A 21691-nucleotide genomic window follows, 5' to 3' on the forward strand; every position below is an offset into this window, starting at 1 on the left:
TACCTGGCTTTATGACGCGTACTCTCAGCTTAAACAACTTTTTCAGCAAAGCTAAGCAAAGGCCTTTCATCTGTGCTTCGTAACTGAGCTTTGGACAGCTGAACCCTGGACAAGGGTTTACACATACTTACGTGTGCTTTTCAACAGCCCATCTCCCCTTTGCTCACGTCATCAGCCTTCAAGCATTTGTCCACCTTTCCCTCCAACATCTCCCCTACGTTTAGGGCATGCTCCCTTCCAAATCCGTACCGCCACTACCACTTGCTCCAAACAGATTTCTTCTGGGTATTCTACCAGAGAAAACTAGCTTTAGCAAGAGACAGTTTTGTTTCAGTCCCCCGAGGGGGCTCACTGCCTTCTACTCACAGTTTTCCTTGCTTACACTCTCCGATTTCAGTTGACCAAGACCACGCATCCGACACTTTTTCCTGGTCCATTCAAATTTCCAGAGTCTCTGTTCAGTTGAACGTGTCCTTTCAGGCTCCCGTCTTCATCCACATGTCAGTTCCTAACATCATCTCATCATAACTTTAAGGCTTAGGCCCTTACAGCTGAGGAAAAAAAATAAGTTTCTCTTTAATTTGATCAAAGTCAAAGAAATTGTAAGCGTTTCGTAGCTAAGATATTAGAAAGAAACTTTTTTGAGGAAGCATTTTTCTTCAAAGAGCACAACGGTTGTGAGAAATACTCTCAGTTTAGGGAAATGAGTGTGGTTATCAGTAAAATCATTAGCCAGAATATTTTTCTGACATTCACCATGCAATTCTGTTAATATAAAATGGGAATAAGCAGGCAAGCTGGGAGGACAGCAGTGCTTGCTTTCCCTGGTTTGAGGTATTAGGTTACAGCCACGCGCTCAGAAATGCGTGGTACGAGCCATCGCAAGAGACAGGCTACTAGCCGGGACTGACAATTGACACGATTCAATAGAACATTTTGTTTTGCTAGTTAAATCAAAGCTGAAGCTCTGACAGATTAAAAAAAAAAACAAAACAAAACAAAAAAAATGAAACCGCATGGGTAAAATCTTGGTTCTGCTTAAGTCGATAAAGGGTTTTCTATTCCCTGCAGCTAGGACTTCTCACAAGATTATCTGGCTCTGAGAAAACTATTGTGTCAAAAATGCACAAATAAATACAGTTACTGTTAAGGATAGTACGAGAACCGTCTTTAGCAGTTTGGTTTATATTTAATCTAACTGTAGCCACATATATCTGTGCTGAAATATTTACCACTTCTCTCCTACCAAGAGACTGGAAGTTTTCCCCCCCCCCTTTCTCACCTTATTGTGTAAAATCCTTTAAATCGCATCTCAGGATTACAGTTAACAGCTGGTGCTTGTAACAGAACTGGAATTTAATCACTAAAAAGCACATATAAGCTTACATTAATCTTTAAGCAAAGACAGACTCAAAGAATGAAATTTATAGCAGATGGTCCCAGTGCAAAACACCCCCAGCAATGCCAAAAAGGAATTTTAATGAAAAAATTAACACAATACTACAGCAGTTACTCATTGACATAACATTTTATGAGACAATCGAAGAAACAGATAAGACAAAACAAAACCATCAAATACTTGGAAGTTCTTGTTAAATATTTGTTGAAATATGTCATTGAAGTTAGCAGTGCAAATAAATAAAACACTTAAATTGTTTTTCAGTTACAGGATCTGTCAAAACACAGTGTTCTCATCACCAGACAGATAAACTTCACACCAACTGAATAAAACTAAGATAATAAACCACCGCCAGCCCCTGTTCTTCAGGGCAGAAAACTTTTAGTTCAAGACTCCTGTCTACAAAAATGAAAGACAAGCTAAGACAGAAACAGTCTTCAAAGGAAGTCACAGTTGTAATGGCAGGCAAATATTGTTGCTGTTGCTTACGGCATTTTTCAAAGGTAATGCACAGAACCACGTCTGCACGATTGTCTAAAGCAGAACCTGATCTCACTCGTGTTGTTTTACCCAGACACAGCTCTCCAAAATTGTTATTTTATCTAATACATAACGTTTATGTAGATAGGAGTGCTCTTAATTCCTCGCTGTCAGGACAAGTCAGGAATCTTCCCCTGTCATTGCATGGGAGCATATCACATACAATACAAATAATATATATGTAAAGAAAGAGTACGTCACAAATGAGCATCAGAATGCCTTATCCAATGGAAATTTGTAAACATTACAGAAGAATGAGATTACTTCCAATTTATACTAAGACAATTTAGACTAAGTTCTCATTTACAATGAAGCGTAAAGTAGCAATGTAAACGAATCCTAAAATTTACTGCCAAGGGAGCACCAAGGCCCTGCAGGTGAGGCAAGAAGAGAGCACCGACATTTCACAGACTGTTAAAGGATCCAACCTAGCCTCAGCTGGAGTTGCACATTACGCATTTCAAAGCCTCGTGTATGGGCTCAGATCACAGAGTGCCGTTCTAGATCACACTTTTTCCCCAGTCCCACATTTATAAGCATCCTTTTACGATTTTTCAGTTTGACCTACTAAGAGCAAAAATTTTTCGAGTTTATATGGATTTCAACCCTGTAATTTACTGTGAAGTCTAAAAAAAAAATCAAAACCCAACACTGGCCCTGATCTTAGACGGTAATAAATCCACCTTGAAGATGATGGAGAGACAGAAAAATTTGTCCATGTCTTCAGAAAAGCGTCTGGTCAAAAGACGGTGATATTGAATTGAAAGTCTTCTGTAGAGTCCCAGCAGGCTCTGGATCTGGCCCTTGTATCCCTCCAGAAAATGGCAACACCGCACTTTCAACCCGTAAGTCATATATCCAAGGATGACTGTTAAATTAAACTCAGTACTTGCTCTATAGACTACACCTCCAGCATCTGCCCAGTCTCGTGCAGAACTTTTTCAGCTTCTACATTTTTCAGTAGAACAATGCATTTTATAGGGCAGTACACTGGCATTTAAATTTGTACCTAGGAGTTAACCTGTAAAACCAGCACATTAATTATGCATGCATTGTTAATTTCTAATATGCTTCCTGGTAACAAAATCTGAACATGCATGCAATGTTGAAATCTTAATCTCTTCAGAGTCAATTTCTGGCTGGCTCTTTCATGTATGGCTCTTTCTTTCCCCCCCCCGAAATAGAATTGCATCTCAGTCTGCATTTTTCCTGAACTCAGAAGATCTGAAGCTCCTCGGTCCTCAGAGCTACAGAGAGCAGATGTTACAATATTAGACCCGTCAGATTTCCAAGTTGTCCCAAAAAAAAAAGCGTGCACTCTCTCCATAGTTCCTGTCTTCAGGCATTCAACTGTGTACGGTCCAACAGTGTACCAGCATCCAGATATTGAATAAACAGAGAAAGCAACAGTTGTTCGGTTTACCTAAGGCAGAGGGCAAACAAGCCCTAAATTATCTAGGAAATAATTTTATTTTTTTTTCCCCCCTGGAAATCATACAATAATATTGTTTTCCAAAGTTTCGCTCCTCATCCTTTATAAAATATATTACATTTTCTCAACCGTTAACCCAACATTATAATAATTCACAAAATATTTTCCCCCTCATTTCAGCAAGCAAAGTAGAAAACTATTTTAAATGGCTTATTCAAAGTTATCATAAAAGAGAATGTTTTTCCCATTCTCAAAACCTTTGTGATGCTACTGTTCATTTCCTAAAGCAGAATGCACAGTAAGCTCGGAGCTGAATAAAGCGAGGTGCCTTTTCAAATTCCTTTTTGAAGATGGCTGATCACAGAACTTGACTTCAATGTTGCCATCGCTGAATGCCTCCCTCCTGGCTTCGTCCGAGTCAATGGGATCTCTTTGAGAAATGCTTGCCTTTTGCCGCCTCATAGTAATCCCCGAGTTCCCAAGTTGCCTGGTTGGTGATGCATTTTCTTTGACAATGCAGAAGCAGATGGCAGACAAAAAATTTTTCTTGAAGTTTTCGTTCATGAAGGCATACACAATAGGGTTGCAAATGGAATTGAAGAATCCAATAATCTGGACAATTGCAAAGATCATTTTGACTGTCACATCATCATACTCCTTTTCAAAATTACCTGGAAAGGAAAAAGGAAATACGCTGTAAGCAGAGAATGGCATAAATGCCTACTACTTAGCCTATTTGTATCCAGTCTAGCATTAGAAGCTTTTGTTTAAAATCAACAAAAGACCGTGCTGGAGGTTCTTAATACTAGCAACAGGGTTTCCATCAGCAAGGAAATACCAAGATCTGCCACACTGCCCTGCTTTGTGTATATGTAAATAAGGACAGTGTCATTCGAAAGAGGTGATTTACAAGCCAAAAAACTTGCCTGTTGGCCAAGCGACAGAAAGCGTCCAGTCTGCAAGTATAGGCCTTGTTTATTCAAGTTTTTGTTCTGGCTCTGAGTTTCGTGTTCATATCAAGTGTTTAAGTACTTTAACACCAATCCCTGCCTTGTCACTGACTACACACGGCTTCCTTCTCTGTGCTGACACAGATCAGCTCACGGAAGTAAAAATGCATCTTCTTCGTCACATCTCTCACTCTTCAATCCTTGAGATCTCAGAGGACTGAATTCCTTGAATTCAAATACTCAGCAACCAAACTTTGGATAAGCACTACAGAAGTTTACATGGCAAGCAAAATAAAGACCTTGTTGCAACTGAAATAATTCCTGAAATTGGCAATGAAAAAGAGAGCAAACAGTTCATGGGAGTGTTATGGGCAACCTTCACATGGTACACAACCCAAACAATTTTAATAGTTACAACTTCTGATTCTGCCCAGGCATAAACATCATTTTGGTTCAGCTGACTGGCTGCAGGACTGCTGATTTATCTGCTACATTTTGTGTAGCACATTTTGTGTAGCACAAACCTTATTTGTGATTAAAGACAAAGAAACAGCTGCTGCCTTTGGCAAGCAGAGTACAACAACTACTGAAAACTTCCCCTTCTTCCTACACGTAGCCTGCTGCATAGTCCCACGTGCTATCCCAGTACCCATGCAGGAGATGGGAGATGAACAGTGCAAGACCCCACAGAATGGGGCAAATAGCAAAAAGCAAAGAAAACAAGACTTCAGGGCATTTCCAAACTAGTATCCAGTCCAGAACACTGAAAAAGTTCAACTGACTTCATTGGGTATTATCACTTTGATGTCCAGTATTGTCCAGTATTTATATTTCCTCATTAAAATTGTCTACCTCGTTAAAATCAGGGCAAGTAAAGTGACTGTTTCATAGCAGTTCAACTCAAAGGAGTATGACAGCTTAAGTGGGTGCAAGCAGAAGTCTTCACACATTAAATTAGAACTAAATTTGAACCAAAAAGCTACTTGTTCAAGAGGTTTTATACTCGGAAATAACTTTTACCTTCCAGCCAGGTACTTTTGACCTTTCAGCAAATAAGGGTAGAATGACAGACATAGAAAGAAAAAGAATCTACAGAGATATGCTCATTATCCTAATAGTCAAGTCTTCCTTTTTCTTGAGTCTTGTAAGGCCTAGGAAGCCTTCTTTTCAGGACTGGATTATGTGCTGTACAAATTAAGAAGCGATGACAATCGCCTTTCTAAAGAGCTTGCATTCTAAAAGAGCTGGTAGAGAATTTGGGTTCCCTCCCACACACCCTGCAACAAAGTTCAGCAAGGTCTACAGCATGACACAAAGATTATCTTTTTTCATTTTTTATTCACACAGCAGTGAATAAGAGATCGGTCTGACAAACAAGTATATCACAGATATAAGGTATCTCCCAAACGCTACACCTGATAAGAGGTTTTTTGAAATGTACCCATTTTCTCTGAGCACTGCAGATCTATCACTCATACACTACAGAGTAATTCATCCATTGTTGGCTATGTATCCGGGACAGTGATCCCGGATTTATAAGCACAACATTAACCTTCGCTAGCAGAAGGAATTCTATAGCTGAATGCTGCAGCAGCACTAGCTTTTCACAACCTGCAATTCCATTATTAAAAAAAAACAAAACAAAAAAAACCCAAACCCACAAACTAAGAAAGGTTTTACTGTATAACACACGGCAGATACTCACTGTATTCTATCATCATGTGAATCACATGGAAAGGGGCCCAACAGACTGCAAAGAGAAACACCACTGTGACCATCATAACAATTGCTCGCTTCTTCTTCCTGAAATTGCATCAAGACATTCCATGCTGAATCACTGAGAATTGACTGGTAGTTAGATGTGTCGCTTCAAGTTAGATCTGTAAATGTGTTCTGATGGTTGCAGATGCAAATAAAGCCTGGAAGAATGCTCAGAAGTACACAATTCCCTTTGAAACAAAAAATGCAGCATCATATAAATGTAGCACATCAATTAACACCTTTTATTTCTCTCTTTTGGTAAGGCAATGCACTTTGCAGCTGCAGGGTGCAATGACATTAGCATTTCTTGCAAGGCATTTTGACTTTGTTCAAGCAGATGCAATTGCAATAGTAAGAGATAGGAGGAGGAAAAAAAACAAAAACAAACAAGCACACGAAATTCCATTAATAGCTCAAAAAACAAGAATCTCTTCCTAGATCTGGGAGCACTGACCTGCAGCACCTGATTACACAGAATTTGACAGTAAGTGAAACTACGCCTGCAACATTCAACCTTTGCTAGGAGGTAAAGTGCTGGAATAAGAGAGAGAAATATGCTCCCTGCCTCCACTGTAACATCTCATGAACTCAAGGTATGCATGAATTTATTGTTATCCCCAAACTGATATATAATTCATATAACTATGGTTATAGATCCCAAGATGGATCTCACTTAAGCTAAAGCAGTAGCACTTCACAGGTAGCAGTTACAGGATCTTCTCCCCAGTGCGTGAAAACAAGCTGAGGAATAGCCTGAAGATTACGTGTCACCTTCACTCCTGTGAGATCGTACCCTCTTTCAGTTTTGACTTACAAGGATCCGCTTCCTTAGGCACTTTGTTAGACAAATGTCTAAGGAATCATTTATCTTTCAGCTGCTTGTCAGTATTCTCCTTAGAGTCGATACTTAAGGTGATACTCTCCTTATTGAGCAGAACTGTTAGAGGTTTCTAGCACATCAGGCAACAGGTCAATTTGCCAAATGAAAGGAAAAAAAACCACAAGGCAATATTAGGGGTAGCCCATATTTAGTGCTAAATAATGAAGTTGATAATTAATGATTTTCATAACTTTTCAGATAGAGCATTAACATCTGGGTAGTCTCACACAAACACATCTGAGAACACTCAAAACTCTTCGGAAGCACTAAAATAGTTTTTAAATGAATTCTGATATTTTTCCCTGTATGCAAATTTAACTTATAACAGGATCATAAAGCAGTGTTCACAGTCTCAGAATTATATAAAGAATTTTCCATAGAACATATGGAAATAACGTAGCAGCATTTTTCCCAACTCGTCTTCTAACTCATGGCCTGCACCTTTTAAAAACAAGAATTTCACAATGTATAATACGAGATTTATTGAAAGAGCTTGACTTCTAAGGTGTGGCTACACTATACGTTGAAGAAAACAATCTGTTTAAGTTGCCTTAAATTGCATGTCTAAGTGTTAAATAACTAGTTAGCTTTAAAAATCTGGTCTATGCTTGTAGACTTCCCAACAGATAAGGAAAGACAGATTTATTTATTCTTTTGCACTGGTTTTCAACAACTGTCAGAAAAAAAAAAAAAAGCTTTCTAGAAGTCAAAGTTCCAACTGTATTAACTGTATTTTACTTTACAAACCTTGATATTTTTGACATTTCACTCCCATGAATGGTTTGAAGAACTGAAGCATCTCCCACTCGTTTCTTAATCCAGAGTTCATAGCCAATTTTAGTGTACAAAAAAAGCATCAACATCAACGGAAGAAGGAAGAGTATAACAAGAATAAAGGTCGTATATATCTTCTGATAAATCGGACTGGCCCATTCTTCCAAGCAACAAACATACACTTTTTCATACAGAAAGTCATATTTAACCTGTAACAAGTGTAAAGGAGATGAGTCACTACAGTGTTTACCCCAAGTATAAAAACCAAGCACATTCAAATATTCCTTGCTCTTAATGCAACAACCAAAATTCAACAGAGACTTTTCAAAGTGACAAAGTTCTTCCAAGCACTTTTACACAGCAAGTGTTGGGTTGATCCAGGTGGACAAAGAGAGGTCAGGAGAGGCTCTGATTTGCACTCTTCCTCATAATTTTTTTTTTTTTTTTACCAAGGATTTTGAAAGGAGACCTTGGCTATTCATTTCGCAAGTAAAGATGAGTGTACAGAAACCTCACATATTAAGTCACTTAAAAAAAAAAAAGATTTGTTAACATTCAGACTCACAAGAAGCAGATTCTGACAAATGTACAGCTAATTACATTTTCAAGTAATTATAGTTCTTCCAAATCTCGGGGAACACTATGTCATCCTGCCACAGTAATCTAAGCCCTACGCTGCTGTGTGCCAGTGCACCTATATACCAAAAGGAAACCACACTAGAAGTCATAGATGTAATTACTGCTGTTTGACATAATTGGGGAGGGTAAACATGACTAGTCCCTGCTGGTAGTCCTTCTTCCAGTGCATGCAAGCCCTAATGATTAGCCTTTCTCATGCTGGCACACAGAACCAAAACTCCATTTCTCTTCTCCCGCTCTCATTTCTTAGGAGTTCATTCAATTTCATTGCTAAATGCACAAAAAGATGCAGCAAGGACAGAATGTATAAATACTAAAACGTAAATCCCCATTTCACCTAACATACCTCAAGCCGTTGCACATGCCACATAGGTGACCCAACAATAACTGCCAGCAACCAGACTATACCTGTAAACAAATACATTTTTTAATACTTTGTAAAACAAGCAACGTAATTTTTGGTATGAACAGTTTAACAGCTTCATCTTCAAAAGTCAGGCAAAGCAGACAATTTAAATAAAGAACAAAGTTTTCTATAAGAGGCATATCAGTCAACAGTCACATCAATAACAGCATGCTCTTTTGTTATCAGTTTTCTTTCTCTCAAACTACCTTCACTTATTGGTATTTAAGTGTAAAGGCAACTAATTTTCATGAGCAGCATTATGTATGTTGGAAGGAAAGCAAAGGCTGCCAAAGGTTTATCACAGTCTTGGTTAAGTAAATCTTTGATTTCAGATTTTAAGTTTATTGTCAGGGTTTTGGCTAGTAATTATTATACATATAGGCACTATCCTTGAACTATTTTAGAAATGTTACCAGACTTATCATTAACTCTACCTCTGAATCACTGGTCATATCAGTACCTTCTGTTCTGTCATGCCATCTTGCCATCTACACTGAAGATTATTTCTCTATACACATGATTACTGGAGATGCCTAAAATCTTACCAAGCATCGTGAAAGCTCTTTTATTGGTGTACTGCCATTTCATTTTTAGTGGATGCACAATTCCCTGGTGTCTTTCCACAGCAATGCAGGTCATTGTAAGAATCTCAGTTACAATAGCAGTGGATTGAACAAACGGTACCATCTTGCAAGCGAAGGCACCTGCAATAGTCAGAAAGTAAGGTATGCAACTGTTGCAGTTCATGAAAGAGCTATTAATACTAGACTTCATCGCTAAAGTACTATTGTACAAAAAGAATATACTAATATTCTTGGATTTATTTTAACACTTAAACTGCTAAGTCACCTATTTAAGCTCTTCATCAAATACACTTTCAGTAGTCATTCTTCTATTGTACACACTACATCTGCAAAACCCGGACTTCTAAGGACACATCTGCTTGCTCTGTATTAGTCTGAGACTTATTCCTATATCACTTTTGACCAAGTCTTCCATCATTTGTTTTCAAACGTGCAAAGTTACAGGGATACTTATTATCATTTTATCTTGGCAGATTACTCTCCAGTTTCATGAAGGTCTTAGTGTTACCTGTTTAAAAGTTTACCTTTTCTGCTGTTGCAAATACATTCCATTTTCTCATTGAAATACCACTCTATTTGTATACTTTGGCACTTAATGCATCATTCTGCCAAATGATATATATACGAGAGTCCTCTAAAAGGTGTAACCTAAGAGGAGAAATTAAACCTCTTCATCATCTTTCCATTTTCCAAGTCTTCCGCTTTCCTAATTAACACATTATGTTAATGACACTGTCCAAATTAAATGCAATTTCCTGACTGCATTTTCAGTTGCATAGGTTCCCACTGTGAGCATTTATGCACAGCTAGCTCAGATCTTTAGATTTCATTGCTGCTATAGCTTCCCAAAAGTACACATTCAACTCTTAACGTATTAGTCATTCTCCATTACTCATCCTCAAGTCGCAACCATCTCAGAAACTGTGGTGTAAATTACTCTCTCAAAAACCTTATGTTAACGCCTTTCCCAAACCACATCTCATTTACTCACTTTCTGACCATATTTCTGACACCAAGATAATTTTGTATGCCCTCATTCTCGCATTTCTCTCACATTCTTACAGTTCAATATCAGCTCTTCATTTCAGCAACAGCTGAGGTTATTTACCTGACTTAATCATTGATTATACTTTACCCAGATATAATCCATAAACTCAAAATAGCCAAAGGAATACCTGATCCAATTGTAAGTCAAGCTTTAAAATGCTATGTACATCTTAAGCAATAAAAGCATAGAAAACAGAAAGAAAACAAACAGGAAACTATCAAAACTTAATCCTGCCCTCCAAGAAGGGCACAAGGAAAAAGGAAACTTCTATCTGCTAGGCCAGGCTAAAAGCCACCGCATCTTACAAGAAGGAACAGGTTTGCTACTGGTCTTATCAATTCTAACTACCCCAAAAATCACTTTCTCTGTGGCTCCAAAAAAGGAAGGGGAGGACAGGGGGGCAAAGGATGGAAGTCAAGTACCTATTCAACACCAGCAACACCATAACATGCACACGGATCTGGCTGAAAATAGACTAAAAATATACCACGTAGCCCAATTTCAAGCTACGTGAATGAAATTTTAGCACGGTCAGTAGGAACTGCATGGAGGAAGATGCACTGGGCTGCACGTCTGTTTCTCATCTAGCATGTATTTTGCCAGGGTGTAAGAAAGAGCAAGACAAGACATCTCGGCAGTTGGCATCAACTACAATTTATACAATAAAATTCCCCTCACTTCTTCCTTGGCTTCAGTACACACGAAGTAAATGCCTCTTGAAACACAGCAAATATCTTATTAACTCAGCATCTCATCAGTTTCTCACTATACCCAGTACAGTGTGTTACATATATAAGCACCAGATCCCTTAAATTTTTAGTTCTTCAACCAGTGAGTTGAAACTTCTGTAGTAAGATGGCAAAAAGCAAGCTCAAATCACACCTTCTTTGCACATGGCCAATGTTGAACACAACCAAAGAGGCGGCTACGAGACACAATCTCTGGCTTACTGCCGGGTGTAAAGCAGAGAAAATTATCTTCAGACAAATCCTACTCCTTTGAATCAAAAGGAAAGTTTCCACTATCGGTTTCAAGTTTTTTCTTTGCTGACTAAGGTAGCAGTGACTCCTGATACAAATAACGTGAACAGAAAAGCAAAATTTGTACATGAAAGAAATGTTTAAGTTCTTGTTTCACTAAAGAAATGAGTTTGAGTGCTGGAGCTGTGGCAAAAAACCCCCACCTTTCACCACATGCTGTTTCTTATACTTTGAAAAAAGTCAGAGTTAAATAAAGTTAAGTCCACTTCAACTATACTCCGCTTATAGGGGTTTGCCTGTAATGCACTATTCCTTCACTGAAGTCCCAGCATTCCAGGGTATTCTTAGGAAGCAAAGAAGTATGACTCGTATCACTCTACTTGACAAAATGAGACAGCCACTTTCACTGAAGTTATATGAGTCTGGTAGAATTTGGAGCTTGTGCCAAACTATTCGAAGAGCAAACAGAATACCTGAGTTTATCAGGTAGTAAGTCCCAGATTTTCATTGCCTTTTACTGATATCTTCTCAATTTCTTTCCAAACACCACACTGTCAAAGAGCACAGGATACCACTATGCCTTTAGCTGAACCCCCAAGAGAAAAGCCTACAGAAACTCCTTATTTCATCTCTTTGAAGACAAGTGCAGAATGACTTGTCACCTAAGCTATATAAAACTAACCATTAAAAAGGTCATAAAAGGAAGAATTTACATAATGTCTACAGATTGATCCTACTGAGCTGAATGAGGAGTGACAGTAGCACTTCCAGAAATGTGAAAGAGCAGGATGTTTTTCCTTAGACACAGCTGGGTGAAACAGAAACACCTGCTCCAAGCCACCTAGCACACATTTTGGTTTAGATCTAAGCCTTCCCAAAACACAGATGATGCAACTCTTCTTTCGTCCCTTAAATTGATTGAATGCTATAATCACTGAACAAGGGAAGGGTGGAAAAGGGGGCCAGTGCTACATTTAAAATGTCCTCTTACTTACCAAAAAGTAGTCTCCTACCTTATAAAAGAACTATCTCTAATTACACAGATATTTTTCTAGAAAGGGGTTACATTTTTCCAGTTAATCATTCAAATGTGAAATATCTATGAAGTGCAGATTCCAAACAACATGAAAATTTATATAAACCAAATGTTTCTTAGCTGATTATTTGACTTAAATCATTAATTACTAAAGCCACCTTCAGTATCAAGTGAAAGAATTTAAGACGAGCTCAATCATTCACTTCTTTGCCAAGCTGACAGTCTTGTTCTGTTCCTGCTAATTGTTTCTCTTAAGCCTCTACAGCCTTTAAATCATTGAAAACAAATCAAAATCATTATTTGTCTCTTCTTCCAATGAAGAGAAATGCAATAAAAGCAGGCAAAAAAAAAAAAAAAAGCAGGCAGAATATACAGTTCCAGCAGGATTTTGCAGCTAAAGCCCACCCAACAGAGTAACCCTCACATCCTTGTGCTCCCGGTCCTAGTCACCCACTCTCAGGAGATAAAACACCCTGCGTGGACCACTCTGCTTCCCTATGTATTGCTGTTAATTGACCCAAATTAGATTCCCTCTCAGGCTTCACAACGATAGATCACACAGTAAATACAATATAGAGGATTAAAAAGTGAGAGTGACTTCCAAACAGAAATTCCTCTTCTGTTGCCTGCTTATGTGTATCCCGTCCTTGAGTTAACCAGCCACTTTCAGAACAAAAGGCATTTCCCCTGCCCCTAAATCAGAATCATGACATAACGTTAAAAATCCAGGATTAATGCAATCACCGACTTACTCTTGAGAACAATGTTTAGTTTGATTCATATGAATAGTCTGGTTGGATCCTCACTTAAACTGAAGCTTAAATTCTTGACCCTGACTCCAGAATTTGTGTGGACACCAGACCTGAGGTCATTAATGAACATTAAATGAGCCAAACTCTAGACAGGTGGAGCCTGGGGAAAAGAGAGTGCTACTTTCTGCTTCCCAATGCAAAACACACAACTAGACTTATTCCAGGTCTTTGAGACACCCGGGACGTTTTTATACTATAGTGCACAAAATACATAACACCCATGTAATTCTTCCAAATGCAGAGATAAACACAGCTCCAGGACATTAAGCATTCTGATATGATCCCAGCACTGAAGCCTTCTTGTGCTAAAACTAGGCACTGGGAACACTTTAGTCTATTTTTCAGATTCTGGTTCACTTTTTTTTTTCCCCCGGCTGTGGCTATGCTGAATCTTTCAGAACAGAATTTTGCGTCAGTTCTTTTGCAATCTATGAAGTAGTTTTAGGCATCTAACATGCCTAAATCAGAAAGAATCTGATTAGTATTTTTCAAAGACTTTCTAAAAGCTCTTTAGAAATTTTTTTTTCTGTTGGAAAGACTTGCTGAAAAATTATCTCCTTTTTTGCATGCTCATTTTCCACTTACACCCTCCCAGTACAGAAATGTGTGACTTTTTTGAATATATTAAATAATAAATACTTTACCTAATGTCTTAAATATGTATCAAAATGTTTAACTGTCTACCGATTTCTAAGGCTTTCAGCAAACACTTCCAATAGATTGTTAGTGAAGACAGCACTGCAGCATTTAATGCTGACAATTTCCAGTTGGGAAAGAAAATCACTTGCAGAGGAATACTGGGAATTAAAATAACAAATTGCTTCTCTTTCTCAAGGAGCTGAGAGGTTCCCAAAAGTATTCCTTATGCAGTCCTAGCAACTGCATAGATTATATGAGCAATGGTTAGTTTTCCCCAACGATAACATATTCAGAAGGCTGCAAATATAAATGGTATATTCCCTTAAACAAGTCTTCATTATCAGATGTCGTGCCTGTAACTATCATTTAGCCATTTCATCAACCATTTAAAAGACCAGTTTTTTCTTTTATTAGGGTAACAAAGGCAAACTCCTAAAACCATTCTCTGATAAAAGTTAAGTTGTTCCTTCTTCTGTTAAAATGTTGTTGACCAAGCCCTTGCACTAAAAATCTGTATCACAGCTTGTAAACCAGTTCTCTCCAGCTCATTCGATGCAAGCAAGGTAACTTTTCTTATACTTTGTAACTTCAGGGCAGAAAACAAGCCAGTCATCATCATACAGATGATATCCTTAAGGGTCTTTCATCCTTGTGCAATGCATTGTTTTAGATGGATTCTTGGGTATACAGGCATTTCGCATCCTTAGTAGTTTACCATCCACAATGCGCAAATCTCTCACATGTTACCCTATATAGAGGATAAAGAACATTATACATACATCTGCCTAAGGAAAAAGCACGTGTGTACAACTTGGTAGTGGACCTGTGGTAGTTTAAGTCTATTTACAGTCAACTACAGCAGCTGAGAAAACAGTATGGCATGAGCCCATGGAATTAAGAACATGCACCTCAAATACCCTATAGTTAATTTAATCGATGCAAGACGGAGTCCACACCTCTATCCTGCAATTTGAAAGTATCAACCACAAACCTTGGGCCAGCTGACCAAGGTATTCACACTGTCTACCCTCCTTTCCCCTTCCCTCTCCAAGGCTCACATGCAGCTTCTCTGCCTGTGGGTTTACAAAGCCGCTGAAATGGGCGCCACGGTCCTCAGGCAAATTCGGATCAGCAGCTTGTTTCAAAATGCAGCAATCGGTGAGTAAAAACAAATACAAATACGTAAAGATAAAGGATAGCTGTGCAGCACAGCACTCCTACTAGAACACAAAACTACCGCAGTAAAATACTGTCTGCAATCGTGGTACAAACAATGAGTAGTACACGTGGGTATTTTTGTCAGGGATAGAGGTTAGAGATCCACATCTCTTCTGAAGAAAGAAAGGGGACTCGCTAGCAGGGAACAAAGTAGGACATGGCAAACAGTCCTGTTCACTCGATGCAATGCAGAGATTCCCAGCTATTTTTACCCAGAAAAAGGACATCAACACCATCTCACATGAAACAGTAACCAATCCATCCGCATGCTAAAACTTGCCTTATTTCTTTGCCCAGTTAATGCAACAGCAAATATTTCCTGTCAGTCATTGTGTTTAATATTTACACTAATTACTGACTGCAGAACTTGCAGTAACAAATTCCCTATACCGAACATGTGAGTAGAATAAGTTTCCTTTTATCAGCATTGTTTTGCTGCTTTTAAGCAAAACACCCTGCCAACATATTATATATAAAAAAGCCCCTATTATTTCCTTTACTGAGGCATTCACCATATACGCCTTTCTCAAACCATTTTCATAAAGAATTTTATTCCTGACCCTACTCACAAGCAAATACCCCAAAATACACAATAGCAGGACATGGAAAATGAAGCATAAGGCAAGTTTTCACCATTACAGACAGAACTACAAAAATCATTCTGCTCTTACGGAAGCAGATCAATCCTGAGCCATAACCTCTCACACCGCAGGAGGCAAATGCGGAGTGCTCTTTTGCCCCAACTGGATTTACAGCAAGTCTAGACAACTTAAATTGGAAAGGTTAAAAAAAGCTTTGAAACTGAACATTCAAATAACTGTATCTCTCACGTCCAGCGTTACTGTCCAGTACTAACCCTAATAGCACGTCAGCAGAGTTTGAGAGTATTTGGAAACTCCTCAGTATCAAAGAACATTCCAGAAGCAATTCAGAGTGAAGAAATTTCAAATGTCTCACTGAAGAACAGAAATGAGATTTTACAGAGGTATCCAAGAATAACAGACACAAAAGGCCCAGTGATTTTCATTGCTAAGATTGAATTTTAATCCGTCAGTAAGAAATGTTTATGCATTCTCATACAGGAAAGTTGTAAGTAAGGTTAACACACTGCTTCATACAAGATGTTTGGTAAAGAACAGAAAACACCCTAAATACTCAACTGGGTATAAGATGCCACTTGGTTTTCAACCAAGCCTTTAGAGAAGAGGAAACTGCCATATCAAGGAGCACCAGATATGACAGCAGCTCACCCCGGCTCCTGAGTGGCAGCTGGAGGCCAGGCAAGATATACAAGGGCATCTCAAATGCTGCCGTGTGTTCAAATAGTGCCTCAGATGATTCATTCCACTCTAAACGACAGAAAAAGCCACCCTCTGACACCTGTCTTGAGAACACATATGCTATCTGGTAAGATGCAAAATTCACTAACAAAGATGTAGCATAGTGCTAGGTCTACCATCACTTGATGTTTTGCCCTTCTCTTTTGCCAGGGCTATTATATTACACAACATTAAAAGTAATTGACTGGACGCTCCAGGCAGTTCTGTAAAGATATTGCTGTTACTCAGCTAACTAAACAGTCTCAGAAAATAAAGTGATTCTGTAAATATTTGGCCCAGCAGCGAAAGCCCAAATTTATTTTTAACAAAGCTGCCATCAGTATGACAATGAGACCACCACTGCTGCTTCCTACCTACGATGAGAGCAAATCCTCAATTGCTTGTTTGCACCAAGACTACCTCTGCTTTATGCACCAATTTACCCCTTACTCAAGTTCCCATTTTATCTTCCTCTTACCAATAAATACGGTCCCAGTGTTTATTGATGCCAAAGCCACAATTTTCATTTTCTTCTGCAGTATCTTCCACATTAGAGAGCAATTATATTGCAGGATTTTTATTAAAAGTTCCCCTAGAAATTACAGTCATTTTAGTTGCAAAGTATAAATTCAGAAATAAAATAATATACTGTCACTATTAGAGTTTCACACAGCTATACAGTTTCTTAAGAGATCAGAGAATCAAAAGTGAGACCAATTCACCCAGTTTTGGTCAATATGGTGCTGCTACAGTAGAAAAAAGTCATGCCAGTGCTTTAGTTTTTCCCATGTCTGTCCTGAATTAAGTTCTGATAAGTGTAATGCAATGAACATGAGAAATCTTCTGTTTCTAAAGAATTCTGTATAACACTACCTATTAGAGGAGCCACTTTACCATCCACAATTTGAATTACCTAACATCACCAGCTATCAACATTCTCCTTGGAGTCCTATTGTAAACTACACACACCTGGAACCCTTTGGGGTGAAAGTGCTTCACCCTTCACTTTAGGAAGGCCAAAAGGGTCCTTTCCGATAGCTTCCCATAACATCTTAAAAGATAACAGCTACTCTGAAACTGTGGCTGTTCTTATGTTTGTATATTCTGCCTCTACAATACACAGCATTTGCAGTTTTCCCCTCACCTCTCACGTTCTACTCTGGGTTTCTGAAGGGGAAAAGAAGAGAAAGAAACACAAACACAGAAGCATAGAAAAAAAGAACCAGTTCCAAATCAAAGACAAGTACAAAATACACTAATCTCAGTTCACATCACCTAGTACAGATGCTTGTTTTAGTGATGCAAGTACAGCTAAATCAAGATATAAAGTGACTAAACGCTCAGAAACCCAAAGATAATTCTAGCATCAAGTGTCTCAGGATGCACCGCTTTTTCCAGCGGGGATATATTCCATAGTCAAATCACCTTTTTCTTAACAGACGTGGAGCTTGCACTGCTCCGAGGTGTTGCATTAAGGTGGATGAGAATAAGCTTTTTCAGACTACAAAATGAAAAGCAAAAGGAAAATTAAACCAGTAAAGCTAGCAAGAAAAAGACTCCTCCCAGACTGGCAGGCTCAGATTTGTAAACCTCAGGATTTAGATATCCTTGGGATACCATCAGTTTACACCTCATTTTACTGCCCCACCCCCTGCCACACACGCCCCCCCCAACAGTGAAGGGTAACAGCCATCAGTCATGTTACTTATTATGTCCTCCCAATACTGTGTTAGTTAAAGCTAATTATCTTACCAGGACCATAAAGGCTGCTATCAAAATCAATGTGACCTATGGATCCACTTGCACTGAAGATGCTCTAGCACAGCAAAAAAGGTAGACAAAAAGTACAGCAAAACCCACAAAATAGTATGCTTTAAAGCATCCAACTACTGAATACCTGAAGGTATTTGTTGCAACCGTTTACACTCACTACTTCTAGATTTTTGTCAAGTGTCCTCAGTAACAGAAGGTAAATGGAAACATACGTACTTGCCCCATACCGTTCCATATGCCTGTGCCATATCTGCTGTAGTTCACCTCAGCTGGAGGCTTCATCCCACCCAACTTTTAGTTCACTCTGGTCAGATGCGTGGTCCCCCTGACAGACCAGGGTCTTAGAAGTGAGAATAATCACATCTGCTGTCATTAGGGAAAGCTACTCGATTCAGTCCTCTCCCCTTTGAGATCTTTTGATACCACCAGTAACTTTCTACTATATTCTTTTCTGAGGAAGGAGAACTGGAACTACAGTAGTCAAAAGGAAGGCAGAGCAGTATAGCTATCAATTTATTCCATTATTTTTATTTACACATCCTTATTAGTTTTGGGGTTCAACATCTGTACTGTCTTAAAACAGTGGTTACCTCCCCCAAAGACAGCTCGTAAGAAAATAAAACAGTTGTCCTTACTATCAGTAGCCCGTGAAGTTTTGTATTCATCACTTCCCCCACTAAGTTCCTCTTTTTCAGATAAAAATAAAGCCCATTTTTCACTGGGTTAGGTATCCGTGTGCTTTTCAAATCTCCTCTGACCTGTCCATTCCCATCCTACATTCTAGTCCCTGGGATGTACTGGAATTAAATCTCCATGTTCTGAAGGTAATCTTCACTGTCTCCCAACAATAGAAGCACAGGAAGCCTTGAAAATTGAAACATAATCGTGTCACTTTATGAACATCTTTTCTGTTCCTATTGAAATATTCCGAAAAATATTTCAATTTGTGGTTGTACAAAATGTCTGCTACTTGCTGCAAAACCATCCCTCTTATTTTTCCACTTATAATTGTCAAACACTGTTTTAAGACCAAGAAAAGGAAGATAAATACCATTTGCAGTGCTGCTTCACTTTTGGGTTTTTTGTTACTTTACTACATTGGAACTAGGATGCATAAAACAGAAAAAAATAATAATTCTTTCTAAGCATCAGGGAGGCTTGCCCAAAGGTCCTTCACATCTACAGAAATACAACGTAATTCCCAAGCATATCTTGAAAATAATGCATCATTTCAACATAATTTCTGCATGTTGTCTCACTCCCCTATTTCTCCAAGGACGCGTTCTTTTTCCTCACGAAAGGTTAAAGAGGTCTGACTCGGAGTCGACCGCTGTCAGAGGAACTTAGGCTGACTAAAGACTGATATTTCACTTGCCAGACAGATTTCATTACTGTGAAAAATAGTGAAGGTATTGTTGGCTTTCGCCATAATAACAAGGCTATAAATCTTTGACTTATAAGGATAACTAACCTTTAGTAAATTAGGAAACATGAGAAACCTCAAAGATAACAACTAACAGCAACTATGAAGAAAAACATCATGAAGAAAAACAACCGAGAGAAACAAAAGAGAACTTCTCCAAAAGACTCCACAAGTGATTAACATAAGGAAACAGATACATAGGAGAAGGGAGTTGATGAAAATCGATCCTACCAGAAGGAAACAGATGCATGGGAAAAGGGAGCTGATCCTACCAGAAGGAAACAGATGCATGGGAAAAGGGAACTGAAGATCATCGATCCTCAGAAACAATTCAGAAGGAAACACACAAATAGAAGAGAAAAAGGACTACTAATAATCAATCATTATAAACAATTACTCTGTCTAAAACAGTGAATACGTATGCAATATTGAATGTATATAAGATGTGGGTGAAGTGTTAGCTGGTGTGCCTCTGACTTGAGTCATGCACCCAGCGCTGTGCTTTTGCTTTATTGACTTTGTCCCTATAATAAAATAAGTGCCATTTCTGTTTAAGCGATCTGGCTATTTATTACAATTACTTAGAGGAAAAAAAGAGAAAGCGCCGCAAGACTATCTCATCAGCACCACACGATATATAGTTTCTCACACACACATACCGCGACTTTTAACACAAGTGCATGAAAGTACAGTAGGTTTAACGTAACCTGAGGGAGTGGCGGGGCCATTATTTCACTCCAAGGAGAAGCAGCTGGCTACACGCGGAGACAGCACCCCAGTCCTGCCATAAAGGACCACGAACCCCTGAACGCGACCAGGGAGAGCTGAGGTTTCAGGTTTTCACCGAAGAGTTTAAGCACAAAACGCTCCGCAGGGGTACGCGGGAATAACGCTGCCCTCAGGGAGGACAGCAGCCCCCTCCCTCCTCCTCCTCCTCCTCAGCGGGAGGACAGGCCCCGACGGCCGAGGCTGCCCGAGGATCACCGCGGGGACAGCCCACAGCCCTCGGGGTCCCTTCACAGGGGTCCGGGAGGAAGGGAGCCGGGGGTCCCTCACGGTGTCCCACCGCAGCGCCTACTCGTCCGCCGCCTCCCCACCTCCCTCCAGCGACGTCCGAGCCCGTAGCGGCCCGGGACTGCCCGCCCCGGCCCCGGCCCCCACCTCCGAGCCAGTTGGAGGAGATGTTCTGCAGCATGGTGAAGGGGACGCAGAAGAAGGCGATGAGGAGGTCGCTGAGCGCCAGGGAGCAGATGAAGATGTTGGTGACGGTCCTCATGGCTTTGCTGCGGGTCACCACATAGAGCACCAGGCAGTTGCCGAAGAGCGCCAGGGCGAAGATGAGCACGCAGATGAGGACGAAGGCCACCTTGGTGCGCCCCGGCAGCTCCGGGATGTACACCAGCGGCTGCAGCCCGTAGAGGGCGATGAACTGCTCCCGCGTCACGTTGTTGTCCCGCAGGAGCTGCGCGAACTGCTCCGGGGTGATGTTCAGGGACCGCATGGCGCCGTCCTCCCCGCTCCCCCCCCGTCGAGCCCCCTCAGCGGCGGCGGCGCCGCCACCGCCCACGCCCCGCCATCCCCGCCCCGCCGCTCATACCGGGGCGCGCGGCGAAGGAACCGGACCGGACCCGGCACAGAGAAGCGGAGGCAGGGTGGGCGCAGAGCCGGGACCAGCCCCACGGGAGGGGACCGGGGCAGCGACAGCGCGACCAGCTCCACCAGCCGACAAACTTCGAGGCGGCAGCGGCGGCGCCGCCCGCAGCCTCCGCCGGCTGCCGGGCGGGGCGGGGCGGGAGGGGAGGGGAGGGGAGGGGAGGGGAGGGGAGGGGAGGGGAGGGGAGGGGAGGGGAGGGGAGGGGAGGGGGGGGGGGGGGAGGGGAGGGGGGGGAGGGGGGGGGGGGTGGCCGGCAGCCAATCAGCGCGCAGAGCGGGCCCGCCTCGGCCCCGCCGCTGTGGAGCGGGTCGGCCGTTAAACGGCCGAGGGAGCGCGACGACCGTTAAACGGCCGAGGGAGCGCCCGCCGCCCCTCACAGCCTTACCCTGTCGTCCCCGCCGGATTCCGGCGGTGGCGGCCCGTC

At 40.7% G+C, this 21691-nt stretch overlaps 1 protein-coding gene across 2 annotated transcripts in view; it reads right to left on the reverse strand.

The window, feature by feature from the left end:
* The window catches only part of QRFPR (pyroglutamylated RFamide peptide receptor), a 31323-nt gene extending 10174 nt beyond the window's left edge, over window positions 1–21149 (reverse strand). Inside the window, exons 1-7 of one of the 2 annotated variants that reach the window (XM_054202776.1) lie at window positions 20775–21147; window positions 9327–9485; window positions 8722–8783; window positions 7710–7945; window positions 6027–6124; window positions 1283–4042; window positions 132–551 (exon numbers count right to left, since the gene is read on the reverse strand). In XM_054202776.1, the coding sequence (XP_054058751.1) occupies window positions 3639–4042; window positions 6027–6124; window positions 7710–7945; window positions 8722–8783; window positions 9327–9485; window positions 20775–21114 (1299 nt within the window). In that variant the 5' untranslated portion in view covers window positions 21115–21147 and the 3' untranslated portion in view covers window positions 132–551; window positions 1283–3638. Of the gene's footprint in view, window positions 1–131; window positions 552–1282; window positions 4043–6026; window positions 6125–7709; window positions 7946–8721; window positions 8784–9326; window positions 9486–20774 lie in introns of those variants that run through there. The other variant, XM_054202778.1, reaches the window with a different exon arrangement.
* Between the last annotated feature and the right edge of the window lie 542 nt (window positions 21150–21691).

The sequence above is a fragment of the Rissa tridactyla genome, chromosome 5 (genome assembly GCF_028500815.1).
Source record: "Rissa tridactyla isolate bRisTri1 chromosome 5, bRisTri1.patW.cur.20221130, whole genome shotgun sequence".
NCBI lineage: Eukaryota > Metazoa > Chordata > Aves > Charadriiformes > Laridae > Rissa > Rissa tridactyla.